This window comes from Anser brachyrhynchus (assembly GCF_964034855.1).
Source record: "Anser brachyrhynchus genome assembly, chromosome: 3".
In the NCBI taxonomy this organism is placed as follows: Eukaryota; Metazoa; Chordata; class Aves; order Anseriformes; family Anatidae; genus Anser; species Anser brachyrhynchus.
Genome location: NC_137696.1, coordinates 61126497 through 61153206, shown reverse-complemented (window position 1 = coordinate 61153206; position 26710 = coordinate 61126497). Strand labels below are relative to the sequence as shown.

Here is a 26710-nt window from a genome sequence, read left to right as displayed (position 1 = left end):
TCATCAGTAAACTTTGTACCTCAGTGTTCAGGCTCTTTCCAAGGACACCCAAGCATGTGTCAAACAGGGCAGGATCCAGCAGAGACCCCTGTAAAACTCCACAGGGAACCCGGGCCCGTTACGAGAACTCGCTCGGAGAGTCCACACCACGGTTCTCTCATTTATGCCGCAACTGGGACGTGCATTGTGCCAGGTAAGCTACTTTACTACCTTTTTATTTCCTCAGCCCCCAGAATGTTTATGTTAGTAACCATCACAGCATTTTATTCTGTTATTAAAGATCACAGGACAGAGGAATCCCTTGTGGTAATGTTAAAGTTTCCAGCGTTATCAGTGACAATATGAGAAGTACCACAAAACCCAAAGGTAATCTCCTCAAAAAAGAAAGCCAGCAGAGGAGAAATAGCACAAGAACTGGCTGATATCCAGGCAGATAGGAACATTATTACCGAGACACCTTTGCCATCCATCCTCCCATGTGAATGACACAAAGTATGATGGGCTGGTACACAGATCAGGTCCAGTGGAACTCGTGGATACAGTTATTGAAAACAGAAAGCACAGGGGCATCTGGCTATTTATTATTCAGGTCGTTCCAGTGCAGGCTTGTCGTCTGCTTTGAAAGCATTTAAGGTGTTTGACACGATGCAGAATGTAACAAAAGCAAGTCAGGAATTTTCTAGTCTGCAAAATTTTATTAAGCAACAGCTGGACAACTCTTACAACTCCAAATCATCAAGGAAAAAATAGGGCAATCAGTCCATCTCTCAATCATGTAGACAGTAAAGAATTTGGACAAACCACATTTTTATAGGGAAACCAACAATGCTTTCTAGGCACCTCCTGCAAAATCTAGTACACAAGATACATAAAACGAGAGGCAGACCAAAGTATGATTTAAGTACAATGGAAACAAGGTATATCATGGTATATTGAGGAGGGAAAAAAACCAACAAACAAAAAAACCCCACGAGATTCCTGAAAATATGTTTAAAAAATTGTGTAGGTATGTAAAAGTACACAAATTGTGTACCAAATTTTCAAAAGCCTTAAGAAAAACATGCCGGGCTTGCTAGCTTAAGAACGCATGCGCCTGCATGACTATGTGTGCTCATTAAATAAAAAGAAATGGAAAAGAAATCCAAAATCATGTTCAAAGTTGTAGTACCAAAATAATGCATTTATAAACAAATGCAACTCCACTACTTTTTTTCAGGAAACACTACAGTGCCTTTTCAATCAGATGCATCTCCATGCTGTGCCACAACACCATATATTTTATCTACAACAAACAACGAGATCTTGAACAGACAAACCCTTTCCCAAATGCACAACACAAAAAAAGAAAATGACAAAATGAATGAGGAAACAGTGAAGTGAAGGGAAACCAAAGGCAAAACACGTATCAAGCAAATAAAATAAATGAAGGGAAAATTAGGAAAGTTCTGAACAAATAGCTTGAAACAACATAGAAAGAATTACAAACCGAGTGCTATCTCAATGAAATACTTGAAACTCAGGTGTCTGCACACTGGTAGAAAATGTTTCTCTTTTAATGTTAATCCATATTACCAGAAACAACCATCGATTTGGACAGTAAGAAAAATACTCCACAAATAAACAACATTTGTCAGGATTCAGAATCGCTGAAATTAGACAACGTTTTTAAATTTGTAGTTATGTAAATAGGAGGGCAAAGATTAAGAATAAACTGGCAGGTTTTAATATCATACCATCTAATTTTTTCATTGAGCACTTTGGACAGGTAAGTATTCAGTGTTTTCATTTATTTAATTTTAACTCTCACAAAATCATGTTGTTTTGATCCTGCAGTCAGCTAGCTCTGGGTCAGCAAACCTTTGCATTTGCATAGAGCTTCATAACAATCAGTTTGCCTGGAAGCACAAATCTGTCATTACAGATCCATATGAAAAATCAAAAGTTAAAGGGTGAAGTTTTAAATTTTCATAGCAAGAATTGCTTCGCTGAATCCTATTTTATTCTCTTATTTGGTTAATTGCTCTTGTCTTAAAAATCTAACCTCCTAAATGTACCAACAATCCAGCTGCCCAAATAAATGTTCTCCTAATACATCTTCAGAGGTACCAGGTAACATGCAAAGCTGAGTCTTTTAATCTTAAACTTCTCTGCAGGATTTTTTTGGATGAAAATTAAATAAATATGAAGATAAAATCATCCACATAGCCCATCGTTCACAAGTAGTAATTAATCTTATTCCTTCAAGAATGATGCATGTGAATTCCAAACCTTCAAGAAGGACCTGTGGTGCCTACCTGCAGACTACTCCCAAGGGCAGTAGGACTCCAGACTGGTATGTACTGATGGAAGATTGTGCTTGCCTTGAAGGTGAAGGGACTTAAAAATGAAAAACTTCCTCTACCAGAATTGTTCCATTTTTGAAAGCAGTGTGATATTATTTGCTCTCCTATATTGGGAAAAACAGTATGCCAACCTCTAAATAAAACCAGCTCAATCTCCTGTGAGGGAGTCCTCGAAATGAGAATAAAAGACAAAATTCTGAAAGGCTACTGTGGCCGCAATTTTACTTCTAGTGTTCTTTGGGGGGGCTTATACAGAATTGTCAATATAGTTGTTGGTTAATGCTTTATGATTTTCTTAAGTGGGTATATGGGTCAAGTAAGTCATTCTTACCTTATAATCATGCAGTGACAGTAAAGTACATTTGGAGTCAGGTTCCACTGTTACGTATCTTGGTGTAACCACCCAGTGAGGCTAGAAGCTGGCCCTTTGTTAGCACACCAAGCAAATGGCTCATCTGTTACTCACCTCCAACTCAGATTTGCTGGTCTGGAATGGTCTGGGCTCTGCAGAAACGTGTGATTTCCAAACTGTTGCTCTGGCACACACATTCTTAAAAGCTAATAAAAGCTTACTCTGTCTTCTCTCCTTTTTCTCTTAAGTCAGCTTTAGCACGCATTGCTCCCTTCACACAAGGATTTAAACTGTTGCTGACAGGTAACAGGGCACCAAGATAACATAGGATTACACGTGTCAGGCTGCAAAAAAAAAGCAAACGCACAGAAGTTGTCTGAGGCAACAACCAGGCAAGCTCCCAGATTTGTCTGGAATTTCTGAGAGGACACTAAAAAAACACACCAAGGAAAGCCTGGGCCTGTGGAAAGTGAAGGCTCAAGGCAGGTGTCTTTGTCTGACACCTGTGTGCCTTCTTGCATCTTCATAGAAACAATGGAACAAAACCGGAGAGAGAAATGTGGAATCACTTTTCTGTGGCTACATCACAGCAGGCTTACTAACTGGATGAACCTATGCGCAGATTTGCTGTCAGACAGTTGATATTCAGGCAGTTCGTGGCACCTGTTACTGCTGCCTCTGGAACTCAGTGCAAAACTATTAACGTGCCAGTTCCTTTTCTGACTCTTTCATCCCCCTCCCTCCCATACTTTCTTGGAGCACTGTAGAAACATGATATTCCCACTGTTTCAAGATTGAACTGGTTACTGTGTGTGTGGTGCACTTCATGCAAGACTGCAAGTACCAATCTTCATACTCTGTTAGGAGCTTTATTTTGAGGATTTTTTTTTTTGAACGTATCAGGTTTTCCATTGCATCCCTTGCAACTCCAGTGGAGCAGACTCTTGACTCCAAATGGCCACCAGCTGACACGGTGGAGCTTTCTCTGCCTAAAGCTGCTGCAGCTAAACCTGCTGCTCTTGGAGCTGAACTGGAAGGAAGAGTGGAGGAAGGCCTGCTCCGCCAGGTCTTTGGTGGAGCACCTCAAAGAGGCCAAGGTGCTGTAGGCAGTGTCAGGGCTCTGCTCAGTCAGCCCTGTGCAGCACTAGCTTGGTGCCAGCAGCACTGTGGCTGTGCTGGAATCAGCTGAGCCCAGCTGAAGGAGTGTGTTAGTCTGAGCAGAGGGAAACACATCCTGCTGTACTCTTTCTTGTGCCTCAGCCAGCTTATACCAAGCTAGTTTGTGTGTCTCTGCACAGCAATGAAGTATGCCGTTGTTAAACACTACTAAGCTATGCGATGAACTCCTTACAAACTGAGCCTGTATTATACCCTCTTTTATCACGTAAGCCACCATATTTTATATTTCAAGAAAAAAAACATTGTACTAAAGAAGAAGGAAAGCTTTATATTTTTAAAAGCACTCCCAGCTGAAATATATAGTTTGAAACACAGGAGAATACACAACGCAGAAGGACAGATTTCTGCAGGTCCCAAAGAAGTTGTCTATACTCTTCGTAGTCTACACAGTCCCCCAGAGCAAACTCACTGCTTTCAGCTGCCAAAAAAATATTTTTGCCTGCCTGAATTATGAAATTTTGCATAATATCTCACAAAACCAGGTCTTCCTATCTGCATTTTGAACTTCTCGCAGCAAAACATACTGCTAGCAAACAATTACTTACAAAGATGCTCTTTAAATATAAATAAGAAAGTGTGTATAACTCACCGATACATAGTAATAAAATAATCCCTAAATCACTTATTACATTACACAAGATAAATAATTTGTCTTCTGGACGTTAACAGGAATTCTGCATTAAATTATTTTAAAAAAATCCCTCAAAAAAAAAAGGCAAAATAAAACAAACAGCAACATAAAAACCATAAAACCCCTAGGACTGTCACAAATATTGCACAAACAAACAAACAAAAAAAAAGCTTTGGAAAAACATACTCAACCACTGGAAATTACTGTGTGTATAAAAGAACTACATATTTCTGAACACCTTGCTACATTCTTCCTAGAAGAACTTAAGTTATCTACAGAAAACCTGGATTTTACTAACTCAATATAAAATGTAAAATCTATCTATTGGCTGAATGCAACGGCAATCTTCAGGACTTAAGTGATTATTTTGTGGGGAGCTTTTAAATTTGTTTCTTATACTGCATCTCAATGAAAAAATAAAAGAACTGCTGCTTTCACTTGTTCTTTGTATAATTTAGGATCCAGTTCCATTCTCAGAATTTACATAATTTCCACTCATTTTTTTTAAAATTCTACATATTTGAGGACAGTTTATATTTATTATAGTTTTATATCTCTAATACTGGGTATTCCCTACACTATTAAAATCCTCAATTAAAGGGACTCTGTCAAAGTAATTTCAAAAAGACAAAAGAATTATCTTATTCTATAATACCTTCTGACAAGTAAACAGGAAGATTGGAAATTGTATTTATTTTCCCGATTTATGATAATTATTCTTTGTGCTTTGTTGGGCCAAAGAACAATGTCTCTTTCTGTGCCAAGGATCTTTGTAAGTGCTACCAGAATGATACAATCCCAACCTTGGCCAATGAAACCACATTACTAATGCTGTCACTTGATATATCTGGTTTCAGTTTCTGTTTTCACATTAGCATAAATCTGCTGATAATTGGAAAAAAATGATTATGAACCAAGTAAAGAGGAATACTATTCCCTGGAAGGTTAAAGAAACTGCACACAGAAGTCCTTCTTCTTAAATTAGGTTTTGTTCAGAAAAAAAAAAGAAAAGAAAAAAACACACAAGAAAACATTCATGTTCTTTGCATGTGATAAAAATGTTGGCTTAAAACTACACGCAATGTTCCTTTCAGCATGCCTCGATATGTTTCTTGTCTTATGGCGTTCAGCATATGCCTGTTATATTCTAATTAGGGTCTGACTGGTTAGCAGAGACCTTTGGGCAGGAAAGGACACTCATCAGCCAACTTTCCTTCTCGTGTACTGAAATCAATGGACCCGAGAATTCAACCGACTGTCTGCACAGCGTGTAACTCGATATAAACAAGGGGCTTAATAGTGCTTCCTCCACAAAAATCAAAGAGAACAATTTCCACAGATTTAAAAGGGAACAGGACCAAATCCATTTCGGTTCCTCTGTCCCACACACATTACACATATAGGCAGGCAAACTGCTGAGTAAGTCATGCATGTGAGAAGGATGCCCAAATGGGCCCAGACAACGGATAGAAATTCAACAAAATTAATTAATTAAAGCAAACAGCAGTCTGTTAGATGCCAAGGGGAATGTTGTGCCTGACATGCAAGCAGAAGCTGCTGAGCTTTGGCATAATACAGGCATGGAGCCATCTATTCCCCCCTCGTTCTTTCCTGCCTCTACTTCCTCTCTCCAAGGAAACCACCTTGCAGAGGGTTCTTCCTGGACTCACCCTGCAGGACGTTACCTGTGGATGATCTGCCTCGTCATCTCTCTTGGCAGCAACCTGAAACTCCTCTCTGACTGGTATCGTTCCCTCTGTGCTGCACAGCTTTAGAAGCCTCAGCAGAGCAGAAGTTACTACCTCACTGCGTTTTGGTAACTTCTGCTACAGCAGGGTCCTCTCTTCAGTGATATGTTTGTCTAGAAGAAATCAAGTGCAACACAGATCTGTCCTACCACTAGAATTTTAAAAAAGCAATGAGAGAATCACATCTATTCATCTTAAGTTATACAGTTTTTCAAGTAAGAAGTTAAACCGGATGAAAGACAAAGACAAAGCAGCCATCAACACCTCAACCAACCTATCTTCCTCTGTGTGCCTTTCATGTCGAAAGAGTAATTTCTGAAGGAAATCTGCAGTTGCATTTTGTAATCTAATATCCAAACAATTACATGAATGATTATGTTTTTGTGTATTACTGGGGAAACTGCTTCCGTATCAGAACATATTCCATAGCAAAATGCAGTTAAGGAGGAAAGAGAGAAAGCAATTAAACATGTACACAAAAAATGGACGACACAGAAAATCTTCTGTGCAAGCAACCCTTCTGAAATGCTCAGCAGGTCTGCATGTCCACCAGAAAAAAACTGCAGCCAGAAAGAGCTGTGCTACTGTTAATGAGCCTTCACCTGTAACACTCCATTTAAACTTTGGCTTGCCACTCTTATCTGGAGCATTATATTCTCAAACAACAGTCACAAGGACTACTCAAGTAGGAAGGTGATAAAAGGGATGACTCCGTCCAATTTTTCCTTCCACTTTTAACTCATTTGTTCTCCTGCCAGACATGATGTTGTTTCCTGTAATGAAATTGCCTTCCTGATCAAATTACTTCCTGTAATGACTTGCTATGCTTCTGTCTCCTTCCTAATTTTAGCACAGGTACAATGTTGTGGAACTCAATTTGTATTGATTGCTAAGAAGATGAATACACTGGGCCTTCTCATTCACTTGAACAACTTTGTTTATAAAGTGTAAACACATTTAAATGAGGAGCATGTATAGGAGTGGCCTTGGAGGTACATCTGGCCACACTGTACCTCTCCCAGCTGCAGGCCAAATCGAAGAATACTGCTGATCAATATGAGCAAAGAAGCTCATAATTATTTCTTCCCGTCTTTTCTGTCACCCAATGAAAGATGTTTATCCCCAATAACAGCACACAAAACAAGCAGACATCAATTTCTTTGATACACTGGGTTTTAAAACCACCCATTGGTAACAGTTTTGTTTCTCTTCTGAATAACACATCATTATTTATAAATTAAATATTGACCTACATAAGCCTCCTTGGAACTTGTGGTGCTCAGTTATTATCAGAGATCAGAGAAGAAACATGTGTCTTCAAGTATTATAGCTTCTTTTTTTTTTCTTTTTTTTGCTGCTATCTTTGATGTAGTAGTAGTAGTACAAACTGGACCAGAAAAAAAGTTATGTTCCCTGTTTTAAAAAGAACAGCATGATATAAGGCAGTCTATCAAAAAGAGCAGTCTTTTTTAATCCCCCTATGAGCTTACATCAGCTATTGTAGCAAACACGGCAGAACCACCACAACAAGCCAAAAGCCACACTTCTCCACATAACACTGAATGGCTCTCAACCCTTTGCTCTTTCTGAAACCCAGCACGATGCTTTAAAAAAAGAAAACACTTGAAAACAAACAAACAAACAAAACAGAAAAAAGCCCCCCACCCTCCACCCCATGACTGATTAGAGTTAATGCCCTTATGTTGGGCACCAAGAGACTTTTCCAGTTTTACGGCCTTCTTCGCTCCCAGGCACCTCTGTGCACCTAAAGCAGGCTGCTCTGACATTTTCCGGTTTGGACTTTACGAGCAGGTTTTATCAACGTTTTCCTCTCTCCAGTCTCTGCTTGTTCATTTGAGGCGTTGAGTCACATTAGCCAGAGCAACAGCAAAGGCTTGCACTGCAGAAAATGGATACTGAAAGTCCAAAATATAAGCATTGCCATCAATCCTTCCAAACTGCATCACCTGGGAAGCAGGGGAAGAGGAGGAGGGAAGGAAAAAGAGAACAAGGTCAAAAAAAGTGAATCACAGCAAAGAAAACAGAGAATAATGAAATGTTTTTACTCTTTTGTAAGAACACTTCTGTTAATCATCCTCAACTAATGTGAGTGGGGCTGTTCACAGAATGGGGTATGAAGCCAAAGAAGAGTAATACTGGACCACACAGAGTACTTGACTGTAGTATTTGACTCTATAAATTCAGCTTTTAAACATGCTAGACTCTATAAAGCACGGGTGTAAGCAGATTGTTACCAATGACTTCAACAGATGTAGGTCACACCAACATCTTTCTTCCAGCAAGAAAATGATTTTCTCTTGGAGAGATCCTGACATCATCCCATGAGGAAAAGAGATTTTGTTTTCAAAGGAAGGAGCTTTCAGGGAAGGGGAATAACCAACCTCCTGACCACAGCACTTCACACCCAATAAGCTATACTTCCTCTTTTGCATAAATTTCCCTAGCACATAATTACACTGAGAATGAATTAGCAGAGGGGCAGTGGGAGCTGCTTGAAATGTAAAGCGTGGCGACTCAGGTTGTTCTGCTGCAAGGAATATCTGAAGTTTGGCCTCCTATTGCTGCTTTTTCATTTGCTTAATCAGAAGCCCAGATCATATTTTTCCTGCAGTGAAGTTCCTTCAGCTACAATGGAGGCTGTCTGCAAGTGGGGGCAGGCTTTGTCCCATCACCAGCAAAGCCTATGGCCAGCATGGTTTTACACGGGCACGTTTCCATGGTCGCTTCCTTTTCAATGAGTTGTTGCAGATGGACAAAACCAAGAGACTACCACTGGTCATTACATTGGATATTTAAGACACTGAACTCCCAAGTTAAATCAGAGGGAGCTGAGAGCTTTGACGTTTTTAATAAATCAGAAGAGATGTTCAGAGATGGTACAACTGAACTGGGAATTAAATCTATATCTCCCGAGATTCAGTTTGGTGTCCTGCTTATTTGTATCAATTAATGGCCTGGTTTTGATGTGGTAACATCCCATTCAGGCCAAGGTGAGAGAGCCTAAAACTAAATACTTTGATTTTCTGAACTTTCCACAAACTCCTCTACCCACAGGCCATACGTAGCAGGCCACAAGCTGCTCTTGCTAGGGGAAGGTCAGAGCTCCCGTTCGTTCCTTTAGGATTAAGAACCAGCCCCAGAGGCCTGGGAACTCATGAGGGGAAATTTTGAACAAGGGAACCTAATTGTATGTCTATCTGTCTTAGTTATCTGTTGAATGGAGCTGATCTGTGTAACTATCACAAGAACTGAGCACTGCTCATTAAACTATCATCTGCAATAACTGACTTCAAATGCAACTACAGCTGGGGAAATGTATTGCATTTTCCCTTGCACTTTATTACAAAAAACATTTACCTTCAGAAGTAAAAGCCAGTCAGATTAAAGGAGGCCTTTGCTCCTATGACTGACTGGAGTAATTCAAAACATACTTGGTAAATGTACTTTACAGCTGAACTTTGCCCTTAGTTCTGAATCTAGACGTCTGCTTGCTGGCTTTTATGGATTACTTTCTGTGCATAGCAAAGTTTTTTCAAAGAGCCGCTAACACGAGCTAGAGGCACTCTGCCACACGAGGGGCAGATGGCATTCTGGCCCAGCTTTCCCCCCTGCCCTCCCACCCGCAGCGTTTGCTGCCGCCCTCCTACCTGTCGCCCTTCCAGCTCAATCTGGAAGTTTTTTGCAGACTCCTGGGTCACCCGCCCTCCGAAGTCCAGCTGGTAGACTTGCGTTGCCTCGTTCCAGAGCGGCTGCTTGTTGGCCATCACATACACAAAGCCCTGGCTCCCCAGCCTCCCGTCCTCCTTCTCGCTGGCCTTACGGCACTTGAACTCATCCAGCTCACTGGCTGTCCTCAAATTCCTTTTGGTTTTCCAACCCTTTTTGCTGCCCTGACTCTGGTTCATCAGTTCGTCCCCACTGATAAAAAGCTCTGGCTCGCTCTCTGAACTATCCTGAAATTCGTTTGTCTTGTTCAGCTTCTTGGACTTCAGCTGGTCTTTCTGGCTCTTGACTTTCTTCTTCTCTCTCCCCAGCCTCGGGCTGGATATTAGCGAATTGAAGTCAGTCAGTGTCCTCGCCTCTTTTTTGACCTTGCCCTCAGTGATAGCCTGCACGTTTCCTTCCTCAGCGCGACTATCGAGTCGCTTCCGGCTCTTCTTGCCGAATTTGTCTGTCCTTTGAGGAACAGGGCTTTCAGTCAAGGAGAGCACCTCCTGGAAGGTGTCCGCCGTCTCCACCATTACCTCTGTGCCCACGTGGCCCTGAAGCTCTGCCGGCGGGGGAGACATGACCGGCTTCTCCACCACGAGGAGCGGCTTGGGGGGCAGAGTGCCCTGGGGGTTCTGCACGGGTGGGCATGCGCTGTAGGAGCTCCACGGGTGCAAGGCTATCGGTGGCAGCTGTAAACTAGAGCAGGCGCTACTTCCCGGATACATGGGCGGCAGAGGGCAATAGGAGAGGTTGGGCGGATAACCTGGCTGAAGCACTACGGTTGGCTCCTGCTGTGCAAACTGTGTGGGGGCCAGAGCTTCTTTGGGGGAGCAGGGGGGCTGCATTCCCTGAAGGGGGGGGGCACTGTAGCTTCCTGGGTATGGTACTCCAACCCCATAACTCGTCTGGAAAGTGGCAGTGGGACTGGTCGGAGACTTAGGGGAGACGAATGGCACTCGAGACATATCCAGATGCTGCGCTTGTCCGATGATGAGAGGAGCCGGTTTTAGAGGGTTGGGCACTGAGCTCTGAGGTGTCCTTTCCTGAGGAACCCATATCTCTTCACTCACCATAGGGTCCCACTGGTAGGGCGGTGGCCGTTTTACACTGATGGCAGCCTCCGTCAAGGCCACGGGTACGTGCCGTATTGATTTTTCCACTGGGCAGTGCTGAGAAAGGGCCTCATCCTCCGTGAAGGCGGAGTTGATATAATCCGCCCGGTCACGGGAATTGTCAGGCGGGCTCAGCAGGTTGTAGGAGGACTGGGAGGCCAGAGGCGAAGTGCTGACGGAGTGAGCGAGGACAGAGCTGTGCTGGGAGCCACTCCCCGTGCCCAGATCAGGTCTCATGCCACCGATACTGGAAGTGCTGTTGCTAGCGTTGGCGTTAGCCATGCTGCCCATACCACCAGCGCTCGCAGTGCTGCCGCTGCTGCTGCACTGGCTGCAGGTGTACAGGGCGGTGGGTACTCTCTGCTGGTACTGCGCCGTCACCACGCTGCTCTTGGCTTTGGGGGGAAGTTGCAAGGTGGCTCTCTGGCTGTCCACCAGTTGGGCCATTTTCAGTGCCGCCTCCCTGCTGTTCCTCCGCAGAGTGGCGTGAATGATAGTGCTGTCCAGCCTCTGCGCAATGCTCCTGCCCTGCGACAGCTGGCTGGCGATGTCGGGGTACGGCGGCGGATCCCCGGTGGGGATGGAGTAACGGGGAACCGTCAGCCGGTTCAGGGTGGCGCTGGTGCAGGGCTGCTGCATCTTCTTCTCGGCAGCGGTGATACGCAGGGTGGCGGAGCTGCCGGGCCCTGGCAGGGTGTAGGTGCCCTGGGCGCAGAGCATCCGTGTGCGAGGCCGGCACACCTCCTCCACGTTCCCGCTGCTGTCGAACGTTGTTATCCGCTCGTACCCCAGCGGTGGCTGGTAGTGCCCGGCCGGGTAGAGGGAGAACTCCCCCTTTTTCAGGCAGAGGTCGAGGGGCGGCGGCGGGGGGCCGGGCGGTGGTGGCGGGGGCCCGGCGGGAGGAACGGTGCCGGGGTATGGTGGCGGGGGGTTCATCTTGTTCAGCTGCAGCTCCTGGGCGGCCCCGAAGATGACGGCATCGCCTTCCACCAGCTGCGGCCCCGGCCGCGGGGCCTTGGCCTTGGGAGGGGGCTCGTGATCGCGGTCACCGTGGTCCCGGAGGTCGGCGAGGGCCATGGCAGGGGGTGGCGGGGCGATGGCAGGGGGCGCAGGGATGGTGCGGCCCAGCTCCCCGCTGGCCGCCGCCGCCACCGCTGCCATCGCCCCAGGGCCAGGGCCGGGGCCAGGGAAGCGCCCTGGGGCCCCCGGGAAGGGTCCCGTCCCCTCGCCGCCCGCCTCGGCTGGCGGGTTGGCCAGCACGTCCAGCTGCACGTTCTGGTTAGCCAGCAGTGACTGCACCAGGCCGATGCTCTGCGTGGGCGACATGGCCTGGGCCGAGCTGTGGATGGGCGCGATGGGGATGTTGACGGTGCAGGGCGGGCTGCTGGCGGGGGCTCCGGGCGCCCCGGGCACTGCAAGGAACAACACATCCAGTCAACCGATGGCCTCCTCACATGTGGCGAGGCCGCTCACATCCTGCTCGCCCCAGCCCCTGGGCCTTTGCTGAGCGCGGTGCTTAAGCAATCACAAGGACAGCAGGCGCCAAACCTGGGAATGTTCCAGAAATGCCTCACGTGCCATTTGGTTTTCTCCAGCACTCTGCGGAAGGCATGTGGGAGGCTAAAAAATGCAGCACTGGAAAATTTCATGGCAGTGTTTACGCGAAATTCAGGAATTGGAGAGAATTGTTTTTAAAGCTAGTGAGATGAAAAACATGGCCTGTCTTTTGTACTTTGTCATTCCGCTTTACCTTTGACTGCTTAAATAGCCTGCTTATCTTCTGTACTTGCTTAAGCGCTCTGCTGTGTTTGGATGGGCTGCTATCAGCCTCTGAAATCAGACATTAGTTGGAGCAATTAAGCGAGCCTATCTTCACTGACTCCCATTGCACAACAGCTGTTGATCAGCTTTAAGTTAACTTCTAGCAGTGGTGTTTCAGGGCCTTCGTTCAGCCTGCACTGATTCCCATGGACTTTCCCAGAGCAATGAGTGTACCTGATGGGTCCGACCTACCACTCACTCATCATCCAGTTGTAACTACCATAATCAAAGGAATAAAAAGTTTTCTGAATCGCGACTCACATTACTTTTCAGGCAAGTTTTTTGATAATAAATACATTAACACACAATAGAAAAGAAAATCCACTCACAGACCCCTGGCTGCTGCCACTTTTTCTTTGGCCTTTGTACTAGGACCACCCAACGTGGCTCCCTGACTTTCTCTAGGGCTGCTGCTATGTGATGGTGGGGCACAAAACAGTCCCCACCTGCCCAGGCTGACACTCTCTAGAGCCAGTCAGGCTAGAGACCGAGCTTTACGCAGAGGATGCAGTGATGCTCCTCAAGCCTACTCTCTGATCTGATGGCAATTTGCAGCTCTGACTTAGGTGTTTGACGAATAGTGTCTTTAAAAAAATAAAAGTGAAGGAAAAGAAGAAAGTGGAAAGTTTGCACTGAAGGCACTGTATAAATCGTTAGTATAATGTCCCCAAATTCAATGAGCTTAGGCAAACTGGAGAATACAGACACCAGCTGGCCAAAGGGAAGTATTATTATCCCTTGAGTACAGTGAATGACAAAGCAACACAATAAAAGAAGGAAAATGAAACGGAGGGAGGAATATGATGGAATGAAATACAGACAAAACACATAGAAGTTATTGAAAGCAAGTTCTTGTGGAAAAGATGTGAGGAAATAGAAGGGAATCCAGAAAGATTCAAGAAGTAGGTATTATAGTCAGGGCACTTTCAGCTTCAATATTTGGTTGGGCTGCAATCAGAAATGCGAAAAGAAGCAGATGACTATATGAAAAGTTTCCCATACATGGTGGTTAACAAGTGACAGTGCGGCAAGAAGCAGTTCTGACAATTTTAAGCACAAAGCATGGAATTTGCTCCAATTGCTTCTGCTAAAAGGGCCCAGACTGATTCCAACAGGAGCTACCATTGAAAAGCTAGAGAGCAAAAGGGAAATGAGAAAGTTGGAAGCAAGTACAGGTGCAGAAGTCAAAATAAGAATTAACATAATAATGAGGGAAAAGGGTAAGCAATATATAAACAAAAAAAGAACCTAAGAATGTTGCAGAGTCCTTACTAGTTTTCCTGTATTAAAAAAAAAAAAACGAAAATGATAAGTGAGTTGTATCCATGATCACATGTGTGTGGAAATTCTGTGAAGACTTCTGATCTGCAAGATGCGATCAGGCAAAGAATCCATTAGCCATAACTCCTCCAGCCACTGCCCAGTTCCTAATTAATTTCTAATTAAAATTCTAGTCACCTATCCATACTCTATAATTACATCTTAAATAGCATTAGGTTCTTACCAACATCAGTCACCCCAGCAAAAGATAGTAGGTGTACAGATGTTTGTGGCTATGTTGGCTAGCTTTTACAGTAACTCTGCTCATTGCTTTAGAAGAAGGCTGACAGCTAAACTTCACGGACCCTGAGGCAGTGTGATTCTGTGCCTGGCTGGCAGGCCATGCACTCATCCCAATGCCTGCAGGTTAGCAATTTATCCTCCAGAGGCTGAAGTGTAATTGTTAGCTTGGCTTGAGCAATCCCGAACGTTGCTGTCATGGGTATTAAGCCTATCCAAATAACACCTCATTTGTGATGGTGTTGCATAATATCCCAATGTGTTTAAATCCAATGTTTTCTCATTTCTCCAATGTTTTTTAATTGATTTGTTTGCATAATTTGCAAGTTAAATCAATTCGCTGTCCGTTTGCCTTGCCAAGTCTTTACTGACTACATTAAAAAGCACCTGTCCCAAGCGTACTTCACTAATAAATTCCACTGCCCAAGAGCAGCTTTCTACTATTTTTGTTCTTGTTGTGGTTTACTTGTTTTAAATCTGTTATGTAATCATTATCTACACTGCAATATATTTTCCTGTTAGTGTAAGGCACTTTCTTCCATTATATACATGCTTTAAGAAAGGGTATCTCCAAAAGGTTTTAAAATTTAAGTAGTCAAGTCAGAAATGAATGTTCATAAGAAACTTCAAAGAAAAAAGTGGCCAGAAGAGGAAGATTCTTATAGAGGACTGGGTAATGTGACTCTTCTATTACGTTTCTCAAAGAGCTGGAACAAAACTCTATCAATTTTCCCCATATTTCTGTGGTGTTTACCAACTTTTGATTCACAATACTGTTTCAGCTCTTTTAATAATATAAAAAGAAATGATATTGCAGATCCAATTCCCATGAAGGGACAAAAGAACTTTTTATTTTTTTCCTATTCAAATTTTCTATTATGTCTTGTATGCTTGAATCAGGTTTCATACTAGAAAATGTTATTACTTTTTTTCAGATCTTTCTGAAGAAACTCTTTCTTCAAATCCTACAGGTTCATATCAGGTAGACATAAATTAAACAAGCCAAGGCTCAAATCATGAGGGAATGGGCTTCCTTTTAAGCACATGAATATTTCTTTAAAAATTCAGAGAACTACTCTGATGCTTGGGTTAGTCACAAGCTTGGGTGCTTTCAGCAGTCAAAATGATGGTACAAAATAATGTGAGAATTTCTATTTATTTCATTAGATTCTATCTCAAGCTTATAATTGCTTTGCAGTGCTCACACTTCTTCCCCCTTAAAGAGTACTGGCTGTCCATGAAGGCCACTCCTATAGTTCAAAAAAACTGTGACGTGAGAAACAGGAATCCCTCACTGATGTGAGAATTCTGAAATTGTATTATTTTAACTTTTTGGCAATTACGTATTCATTTTATTTGCATGATTTTTTTTTTTTTGATTGCAGAAGGTCTTCAGTACTTTTAGTCCACACTCTTATCACCCCACACGTATCTGTCACACCCATATCACCTGCAACCAAGCCTTCCCTGCACTGCTTGAATGTTCTGCTACCTTCCACCTCAGGGAAATTAGAAATTCCTTCCTGACCCACCTCGTTTATACAACATACTATTATAGCCTCTCTGTAAGACTCGGTACTGATAAAAATCCAAATGGGCTTTTAACACATCTCAAAATGTGGCTGAGTAAGTCAGGAACCTCCCCAGGCTCCTGTCAGCAGATTATGCCTTGATGCCATCGGGTCACAAGAACAACCCTTCTGGGCTTCTGACACAACATAATTCTGGTCTACAAAGATGGGGAATGCAAGGCTTCCATCTACAGAGAATTCTTAGTGAACTAAACAGAAGATGATTAATGTTCCAATGAACTTGAAACTTAGCAGCTCTATGTGGATTATACTTTCCATGTATTTTTATAAAAACAATGTCCGTAATACATATTAGCCTTGTCCTAATTCTATTCTACAGGACTACATCAGAGTAAGGGATTTTGATGTGTGTATTTACCAGAGGGAGCTAGTGACACAAATGATCTGTCCTCCAGCTAGCTTAACCCATAATTTGAAAGACCTCCAGTTCTTCCTTACCCGGTAAATCATCTTCATCTTCACTGAAAACATTTGGATTAAAGACAGGCAGGTTAATGTAGTCCATTGAAATCTTCCGCACTTCTGGGAGATATATTGTCATCTGCCTGGGCTGAAGGTGCAGCAAACTGGTTTTATATATTACTGGAGACAGAGTATAACAAGAAATAAAAAAAATAAAAGAAATCTGTCACACAAAGAGCATCTAAAGCTAAGAGAGAGAATTAATTCAAAGCAGATAGAAGGGTTATGACTATTGTTATATAATTTGTTTATGAACAAATGCATGTATGGGCCATTCTTAACCAAATCACTATGCAATGTTATTTTTGCATAAATAGGATAAAAAGGATTGTTTCTTTCAGCTATTTCTCCTTAAACAGAAGCAGCTTCTCTTTAGTTAAATAAGCTGTGGAAATAATAAATTACTTCATCCTGTATTTGCATCTATATTTAGGAAAGGAAAATATTTCTTCCATTCTACTTTTGGAACTCTTGACCACAGGACTCTACAGACTTATATGAACTCAGGGGAAAACGGGCAAGGTTTCAGAAAGGAAATCTGTTGAGGGTTACCACAGAATGATAGAATCATAGAATGGCTCAGGTTGGAAGGGACCCTGAAGACCATCTAGTTCCAAGCCCCTGCCATAGGCTGGGATGCCACCCACTAGATCAGGTTGCCCAGGGCCCTGTCCAGTCTGGTCCTGAACACCTCCAGGGATGGGGCATCCACAGCTTCTCAGGGCAACCCGTGCCAGTGCCTCACCACCCTCTGAGTGAAGAATTTGCTCCTGTTATTACATATAAAAAAAAACCCTCCTGGCTCAGGAAGTCTGTGGGACCTAAGCCTTGAAGACTGGGAGAATATCTGAAGGAAATACCTCTACACACTTACTCCACGCATATTTACTTACTCCACACTCCTACCATACGTATTTGTCACTGATACTGAGAGAAAATTGAATTAGAAAGACATCTGGTCTGGCACAGTAGGGTCACTCTTACACCATCTTTTGACAATCATTGGAAATGTGGTTGTCAAAAAGTGATAAATGACTTGAAAAACAGAGAGGCTGGAATTAACCTGAGAGTTTGTGTAACACTTTAGTAAATAGTGAGTGCCATTGCCCTATAGTAGTAACACTGGTTGACCCCAGGGTGACAACATCCTGAGGACAACCTTTGTTTGGAGGCTGGGTCAGAGAGGGTTGTCTTGCCAGGAGCTGAGACTCCATGTCTTGTCTGATGGTAGTCAGTATAGACACAGAAGATACCTGTTTAACTAATTCTGCATCCAGGGCATCATTATGTAGTCCTGACCTACGTACATAATTCAGCTCAGGAACAAATACATTTTCCAAAGAGCTCTTAAAACTCCTATAATTACATTAGTATTTCAATTCAGAGCTCAGTTCTGCTACTAATTCTAGGTGGTACCCTGTTCTTTGCTTAGCCTTTTTCCTTTCAACAGGACTATCTAGGGAGAAAAGGCCGACTCAGGAAAAAGTTGAGACTAGACAATTTTTACTTTTAATGAAGGCTATCAGTTTACTGATGATCCAGCAGGAGAACCATGTGAATATTCTAGGCATTGATTTGAAGAATCTTGAGCACGATGCTGTAAGAGTTTTTACATTATTTTGGTATAGTTAGCAGCTAAATGACTAGAAAAATTGGATTTTAAAAAATACTTCTATTACAGTAACTAAAACCCTGTGATTTTTACAGTCTTGCAAAAATTTTGTTTATTCTTTTTTTTGTTGTTGTTATTGTTGTTCAAATACACTGTAAAAATTAAGGTCTGGACTTTACTATTAATTAATCTGTTCATTACAGCTGAGACTTTGTTATTGTATTTATTTGTCATCTTGTTATTGTATTTATAGATTTGAATCTCTTTTAGCTACAGTGAAAATTTGTAAAATCTAATTTCTACTGTCCACAGAAAATAACTGCTTTGTTAAAGAAGATCTCTGATCACCTAAAAAGAATCATACAGCGTAAATTCGTTATTTGTTAGAAACATTGATATGCAAAAAATCAAAAGAATTTACTTTTACCTGCACCAAGGTTCGTTGGTAGGAAAGCAGCCAAACCCACAATTTTAAATTTGGTTCCCCAGATGTTAGATGTGACCTGAGCAAGGTAGTTGTGCTGCAAAGAAAAAACAAGATATTTTTCACCTGATAAAATCTGCATGAAGTTCTAATAAAAACCTGCAGGGCAGTAAAGCTATTGCAAGTGATAATACAGTTGAAGCTTCTTTTATTTTACTGAAACAGCCTAAAGTGTCTTTGTAGCAACTATTATACCCAGTCATTAAGAAGCCTCATTTTGATATCTGAACACCATCAGAAATTATGTCAACAATCATACAGGCTACTTAAAGCTGTTGAAGTGCAGAAGAACATGATAGCTGCTTAGTGAGAATAAGACTGTTTCAGATGTCTGCTTCTCCCACACAGTAAGAGTCCAGCTATTTTGTATTTCAGAAAGAAATGCTGCCTGCCCTTTGGTTCTATGCTTAAAAATCACTTTACAGCACAATAAATAAGACAGAAATGAATTCATAATGAGCTTCCAAAGCAGTTTCCCAAACCACTGCTTCCATGGTAATCAAATTATGGCTACAAAAGATTAAGAAATTTTGAAGTCCAAGAGTTATGCCATCAGCATCAGGAACAGGATCTAAGCCTTTGCTCTCCTGTGCTATTCAAAGGACTTTTGGTTTTATCTACCACTGCTATGTAACTGACCGAGAACATTTTAGTATGAAGGAAAAAGTGAAATGACAGAATGGAAAAAAAGCAACTGAAACAATAGAAAATAAAATGAAAAGAATTCAGATCGGTATTAATGAAATGAGTAACCCAGACAGTTTTACAGGCTGCTAAGTTTCATTTACCCACAGAACGTGAACAACACAAAGAACACAAAATGCTAATTTCTTGCCTTCCTTCCAATTAAGGCTGTTCCAAGCAATTATGAAACAGAACATTTGGCCCTGTAGAGCAATCATTTCCCTGTCTCTGCAGAATCCTAGCAAAGCAGAGAACTATGGTGGCATTAGAACAGCTCTGCAAAAACTAAGAAACACTTTCACATATACTTTCAAACAGCCAACAACATCAACTAGAATAAAATCTCTCACATGGATTCGCATTGGCAGAAGTAATTGGGGAGAGACTTATCAAACAATGCTTGATACTCCATTGATACTTTAGACCATCAATATTGACTTAGAAAATGTGATTCTATAGGTGTGCCATCTAGTAGATGTAATTAAATGAAACTATTCTATTGGTGATCACTGGATCTATATCATAGATTGCTGCCTCTGGAAAGTGATGCATTTGGGCTCAGGTCTGGTAACAATGCACACAATACCTGAGTAATATCTTCTAAAGGAAACTCTCTTCGGGTTAGGCTTGGTGAACCAATAGAAGGTTTCCTTATTGGTAACCTTGGAGATCTTGATATCTCCTGCGCGGCTCGTGACATCTTTGGAGATTTGCGAGCTTCTATATTGATTCTGCATATAAAGCAATAATTAGAATCATCAATTGGCATGCAAAAATGCAAAAAAATCCGTGTCTTGGATGAATATAAAGATGGTAATGAAGACAACTGGTATGGTGTTCTCTAGATGATTAGTGAAGACTGCATAGTCTACAGGACGGAGAGTTATGGTTCAAATTTTGAAGACATAAAAAGCCCAACACATTTGCAGTAACTCAGATCGGATGCCTTCAGATTCATTTAACAAAGCTTACAGCAGTTCTACCAGATGCAATATATCCTCCACTAATCCATAAAAAGGTGTAAGGCTGAATTATTTCAGCTCTGCAGACTTTGAGCAAAGCCTCAAGAAATGGAAACATGACACTTGAGCTGGCAGATCTCTGCAATAGCACAGCAAACCAAGGCTCCACAAACTTCATCAGTGCTCTCACTCTAAGTCAAAAGTTACTCCTAGCCCATGTTATACAAAGGGAGCCATGAATAAGGGGATCATGCAACCGAAAAAGATCATTGGTGGCAAAAATAAAGAACAAAAATTATATTTGAAAAATACACTCTTAGAAAACGAAGACAACAAGGTTCTTCATTTCCCTGAACTATTTCTGTTTTAGGCACAGGAATTCGTGGTTCTGCTGTCAAGGACTACTGAAATAAAACTTTGGTGATTTACACATTACATTCACATATAAAGGGATGCATTTCCTTTGCCTCATTCTAGGACAGTCTCATACTATAAAGTCTTTGGAAAAGCTGCAGCTAGAAGGCCTCAGTGCCACAATCCTGCAACATGAAGCTGGCAGACAGACATCAGTGCCTGTGAGAAGCATCATGGACATCAGTGAGGCTGTGCAGGTGGGAGTTTCTGTCTACACACATAATAAATATGAAGAGCTGGCAGGAAAGCACCAGACAAATAAATAGCTTAGAAACTTGTTTTTCATATTGTTACAGAGCCCGGTCAACCCAATGTTTAGGAGGAAGTTTGCTGAGTCTTCCTTGCAAGGTTGCCACATCAGCAGTGCCACCTAGGCCAGGATCAATTGTGTGGACTTTTGAACTTTAAAATACCCCTGAGAAAGTACAGGCGAGGGATTAACTAGACCAGGGATTCTAAGCACAGAGCACATAAAAACATGGACTATCTAACACAGGAAACATTTAGTGGTGTCAAGAGTTCACATACAGCAAAGGCAGTGGTTGGAGACTTCATAAAGCTTTTCCTTGAGACTGCTGGGGAAGAATGGTGCCTATTGTTTCCCATTACTTTCTGCCCCACAACTTTCCCCAAAGTCCACCTTAACGCCAGTCTCAGATCACTGCAGAACTGCACACTGCAGAGGACCCAACTGCTCCTATCTGCCCAAAGGAGTTCACTTTTAACTTTCTGAGGTGTTAAGACACTGTTTAAAGAAAGAAAAAAAAAATAAAAAAGAAAAAAAAAGAAAAAAAGGAAAGGAAGAAATCTTTTCATCATCTTTTTTTTGGCAAAAAAAGGTGATGAAATATCCAAGCAATGATTACCTGGGGAGTTTGGGTGATTTGCTAGCTCGACTGATTTTGGGAGACTTTTTTGCTGCCCAGTCATCACTCAGTTCGATATCGCTGGAGTCAGAGCAGTTGCAGCTGTCAATCACAGTGGAAATCAAGCTGTTTCCGTAGATTTCATCTATCAAGACAGGCCCCAGAAAATTTAAGTGCTGCTTTAGAAAACTGGTATCAATTACAACTATCAGTCATCAGAAGCATAAATCCGATCCGCATGCAGTAGACAAGATAAAACTATACAGACATAATTAACTGTTCTTCACCTTGCCTTGTATAAAGTCCAAGTTTCCAATGGTCTGAACTCAAGTGCACATGATTCAGACGGGTGAATCACATTCAAATGACTTCAAAATAAAGACTAAAGAATATTTTCTGCTATTAAGACTAAAGAATATTTTCTGCTAATTAGCAATCTATTCAAAATACAAGAAGTTCCCTTTTTGTAAGACAGAAGACTGTATGGTATAATTTGAGAGGCTTGAGCTTAGGTCATGCTAAAAACTTTTTCTCATCAGAAAAAATGAAGATCGGATGCTAGCTTCTATATTGCATACACAGATTTTCTTTAATTCTTGAGGTTTTAATATCTAAAGTCTGTCTTTCTAAATAATTTTTTATACAGAGCTACAATTCACTTCTACCTGCTTTTCCATCTGTTTTAGGATCCATGATGACAAACTCTGGCCGCAACTTGCTGATACGACGTCCTTTGAGGATGGGCACCAGTCCCCCAAGATATTCCAAGTACAGAGTATAACATGGACCACCGACCTCTGGGTCATCTTCTGTCCGCTTCATCGTGCAGTGAAGCCGTTCATTGCCAGCTGTTGGGTAGCTGACAAAATCTCTCATATTGTTTGGGTCTGGGATAGGAGGCTTAATTAAATGAAGGAAGGAAAGAGAAAGTTTCCTATAGGTTATTGGTTTTTTTGTCTGTGGCAACTTAATCCTGACATGACTAACTGAATTTGAATCCACTTCTAACTTGGCAGCTCAAGATTAGTACAGGTTACTGCGTGAGATATGCAAGACCCACATGCAAGACAGAGGTGCTGTATACTATTTAGTTAGGTTAAAAGCAGCTCAAAACTACAAAACTAAAACTAATTACATCAAAGAGAAAGGTAGGACTTGTGGTCGGAGAATTGAATTAGACAACAAACCTGTATTGAAGTCCCAGCTCTATCACAAACTTCTGTTTTAACTTGGGTAATGTGGTCAACAGGTCAAAGTCAGAGTATCTCGCCTCTTGCTGTCCCCCCACGTGAACTTAGCAACTCTTGTTCCCATTCCTAGTTAGTACTGGTGCATGCTATGCCACTATGCTACGATGCTGTCAGCTCTGGAAAAAACTTGTACCTCTTCTATCATCCCATTCCTTTCCAAGTACATGACCCATCTTTGATGAGGGCCTTTTTGCATGCTGTGTTGAGAAATATGAGCCCAAAGCTCAAGGTGGGTTACTTTGCCCTGCTTGCCAGCAGGCTGTATTAATCCATGAAGAGCTCAGTCCTTAAGCAACTAAACTGCTTTTGTCTAAGACAATACAGCCTCTACGACACAAATACTAGTAATGTGTGCTTCTTTACCACTATTCTACTTAATGCTCTGTATCTTTGGAGATCAAGGAGTCATGGTTACAGTAAGGTATTTACTCTTCTTTGACAAGTGGAATGTTTCACAATTGCAGAAATTGCCCTGATTTGCAGTACACAAATGGAACTGTGTTGAATCATTATATTATAGGCATAATTTGGTCTCATTTAAGCTTGGCCAACTCCACAGATTTCAAATTAGCTATTCTAGATCTATATTGTTTTAACAAGGACCTGAAACTCAGAGAAAATGCTGTAATACACACACAAAAAATACATAACACAAAAATACATATTTGAATGTAGGCCATTTACTAGCTAATGCTCTGGTTTACAGGCTGTAATAAAGAGTTTTGAAATCCTGAGATGTGCCGGAGGGCAAAAATACGAAAAAATGGGGTTGAGCAGATGGCTCTGCAAGCAGCCCTGCTAATGTACAGGAAAAGGTGTAATAACTGCTTCATTTTCCCATAGCACTGCTGGAGCAGTAAGGTTAGCAGAACTCATTGTCAGGAGAGATATTTGGGCAGCCACAGGTCTTACGGACTCATGTAACATGCAGGGAGGCAACAATTTTGCCACTGTGAATCTCTCCTGAACTGTGACACAGTACTATCGTTGGCATGAGCTTCTTTGGTAGTCTGCATGAGTCAACAGCATTTTGTACCCTTGGGACACAGCGTATTGTGTCCTCGGAAAGGCCATACACACAGTTTAGCACAGATCAGGGTGTGAGCCCTCTTTTCAGATTTTAGTAGGCACCACACTAATCACTGATCCATGATGTCATTGAAGAGAGGAATTACCCTTAATCAACCTTTTTTATCGTAATTACATGGAGCCAGGATTTTATCCTTTGTCACTTGGGAGCAGCATAGGGGAAGAAAATCAAGCAACCCCTTCCTCTTCCACACATACACATGCTTCTTTCCTTTCACCTTGATTGTTGGTATGAAGGCAGTGGTGAGGTACGAGCAGAGTCGAGGGGGCAGGGTCAGCTTGCTGATATCCTTGTCATCCCGCAGACAGCTAGCGATGGTCTGCTGGCACAGGAGCTGCAGACTGGAGACCCTGTGCTCTACTCTGACAACGTATAACGCCGGTCCAGAAGCCATCAGCAGGCGTGAATCCCTGTGACCCCAGCAGATCGAGATGATGGGACGCTGCATGAAGAGGAAGAGGGCATAACTTAAAAAGATCATACACTTTCACCCAAACAATTGTGCAGGAAGCGTTCATACAAGTTCAGCACCAACTATGTTCCCTTTCATCTTCCAGAAACTTAAACGTGCACGTTATTGTCCACAAAAGTGAGAAAAAATGTGAACATCTGAAATTATTGATAACAGTGGTTGATATTTATATCATGCTTTTTACTCACAAGACTTAAAGCGCTTCACACAAGGAACTGTCTATCCATTTCATGACCCAGATGGGGAAAATGAGGCACTATGAGGACATGTGACTTAAAAGTCACACAGTGTTAAAAAGCAGGATCCTTTGAGGCCCCATCCAGATTGTTTTTTCAGTCATCTAATCAATCTTCATCCACTGGTGATGGCTCATAGTTTACAACTGAAATTCAAACTACATGCCCAGAGACAATTAGTAGACTAGTGAACAAAATCCAATTGGTTTGCTTGTGTTGCACTGAGTCTTCTGCCACACAATGTCTTTTTTGAACCATTCCCAGAGGAAGTGAATTGTAAAAGACCACCATGGGCAAAATGAAGAATGGCCTTTTTGTCTCCTGTTTGTCCACACTGAAAAATGTCTAAGTTCATGGCATTAAGCACAGAAATAGAGTCAGAGGTGATTGGGACAAAGTGTCAGAACTCAGAGCCATATACCAAAATTCAGCTCAGCCCCCCCTTTGGACATCATTCTCTGCTGAAGGAATATGAAGAGTTTACATGATAATAGTGAGTTGTGTGCAAATTTAGAACCATGAAAAAGGATTTCATTGCAGGTCTCAAGTAACAGCCTGACTAAAAACTGAACAGACTGGATAATCTAATGAAAACCAGCTCTTAAGAGATATGGGAACCTGTTTTTAGCAGGGGGGTTGGGCTCGATGATCTCAGAGGTCCCTTCCAACCCCTAGAATTGTGTGATTCTGCGTGATTCTGTAACATGAGTATACTTGTGCTTTGGGGTGCAAGATGATCCTCATGAGTAAAGCTGTCCCACAAACATCTCTGAGCTCTTTCCCAGACAGCTACTTGTGCTTACAAGAAGTTTTCTAAACTATCATGCTAAACCCCATCTTCTTGATGCACAGCACTGGTGTGTTGTGACCTCTTATAGCACTACCACTATTATTTTTGCCCTTCAAGAGGGTTAGCCGCAGCCACATGTCATCTCCCGCCTTCAGTGTTGCAAAACTCTTTACTTGCATATATACACATACCCTATGGAATCTCAATCCCACAGCTGCTATCTCTATACTATATACATATATATATATACACAGCGTGTGTATATATATATATATGTATACATATATATAGTATATACATAGTGAGAGGAAGAAACACTCACTCCATGAAGAATACTGTCCAGCGGGCTGTAACTGGTGAACTGCAAAAGGTTTACTCCTTCCTGTGAAGGGCTCCCTTCTTTTCACGATCCTTGACATTCAAAAGCTTAAGCGAACATATTCTTTAGCTAATTATGAACTGTATTTACTGAAAGGTCAGGGTCTCTTCGGAATATCATAATGTAGCAAACAAGAATTAACTACGTAGAAGATAAAAGTCAAGGCACCATCAGTAGTAACCTTTATCCACTCCTCTCCAGTAATATGGTACCCAGATACACAGTTTGGATCAGCCCAGAAGTTACTAATCTAGTTTGGAGTTAGAAGTTACTAATCTAATTAGAAGTTATTAATCGAGTTTACAAATTCAAAATGCTTAAAGATGAGAAACGAGCACAAGATGTTTTTTTTTCTGTGAATCCCATAAAGCAAAATGCAGTTACACAGAATGACATTGATGTCTATCATCAAGATAAAGGACTGGATGACAGAATTTTTTCAGAAGAAAGATCTTCCCTGCTACGTCATCTTATCCTAGATTTAAATTTCAAAGAAAATATTGGTTTTAAAGTGGTAGGAATAAAGAGCTTCAGAGACAACGCTACAAACAGTTCTATGGGGGCAGAAACCTTCAGGCTGACTGATATGCAAATGAAAAGCAACAACATGTGAACATTATGATTTTCACCATAATTGCTAAAGGCATTTTGTAGTGGAGAACTTCAAAAGAATTGAGAAATCCTTCATGTACCATGAATAATTATTACATAGCTTGTCATAACCATAATTTGTGGGACAGAGTCTCGGATTCGATGAGTGATCACATAAAATGTCCCTACTGATGGGTATTTTCATTATTTGAGAGTGTGCTCAACCCTCATACTGCCTGGCAGTAATGAGACAGTTCATGCTGCTTGCAAAATAAATATGATTGGAAAGGCGCTGACAAAAGTTAGGTACCTGCCAGTTATAGTGTACAACAGCCTGAGGAAGGCACTA

The 26710-nt window shown here is 41.9% G+C and overlaps 1 protein-coding gene across 7 annotated transcripts in view; it reads right to left on the bottom strand.

The window, feature by feature from the left end:
* Window positions 1-675: 675 nt before the first annotated feature.
* Window positions 676-26710, bottom strand: part of TULP4 (TUB like protein 4) — a 157805-nt gene continuing 131770 nt past the window's right edge. For all 7 annotated transcript variants that reach the window (XM_080584404.1, XM_080584398.1, XM_080584400.1 and 4 more), the window contains 8 exons: window positions 24111-24335; window positions 22219-22453; window positions 21554-21698; window positions 19898-20042; window positions 18571-18664; window positions 16508-16651; window positions 9921-12508; window positions 676-8219 (listed from right to left, as the gene is read on the bottom strand). In XM_080584404.1, coding sequence (XP_080440530.1) covers window positions 8103-8219; window positions 9921-12508; window positions 16508-16651; window positions 18571-18664; window positions 19898-20042; window positions 21554-21698; window positions 22219-22453; window positions 24111-24335 — 3693 coding nt within the window. In that variant the 3' untranslated portion in view covers window positions 676-8102. The remainder of the gene's footprint in view (window positions 8220-9920; window positions 12509-16507; window positions 16652-18570; window positions 18665-19897; window positions 20043-21553; window positions 21699-22218; window positions 22454-24110; window positions 24336-26710) is intronic.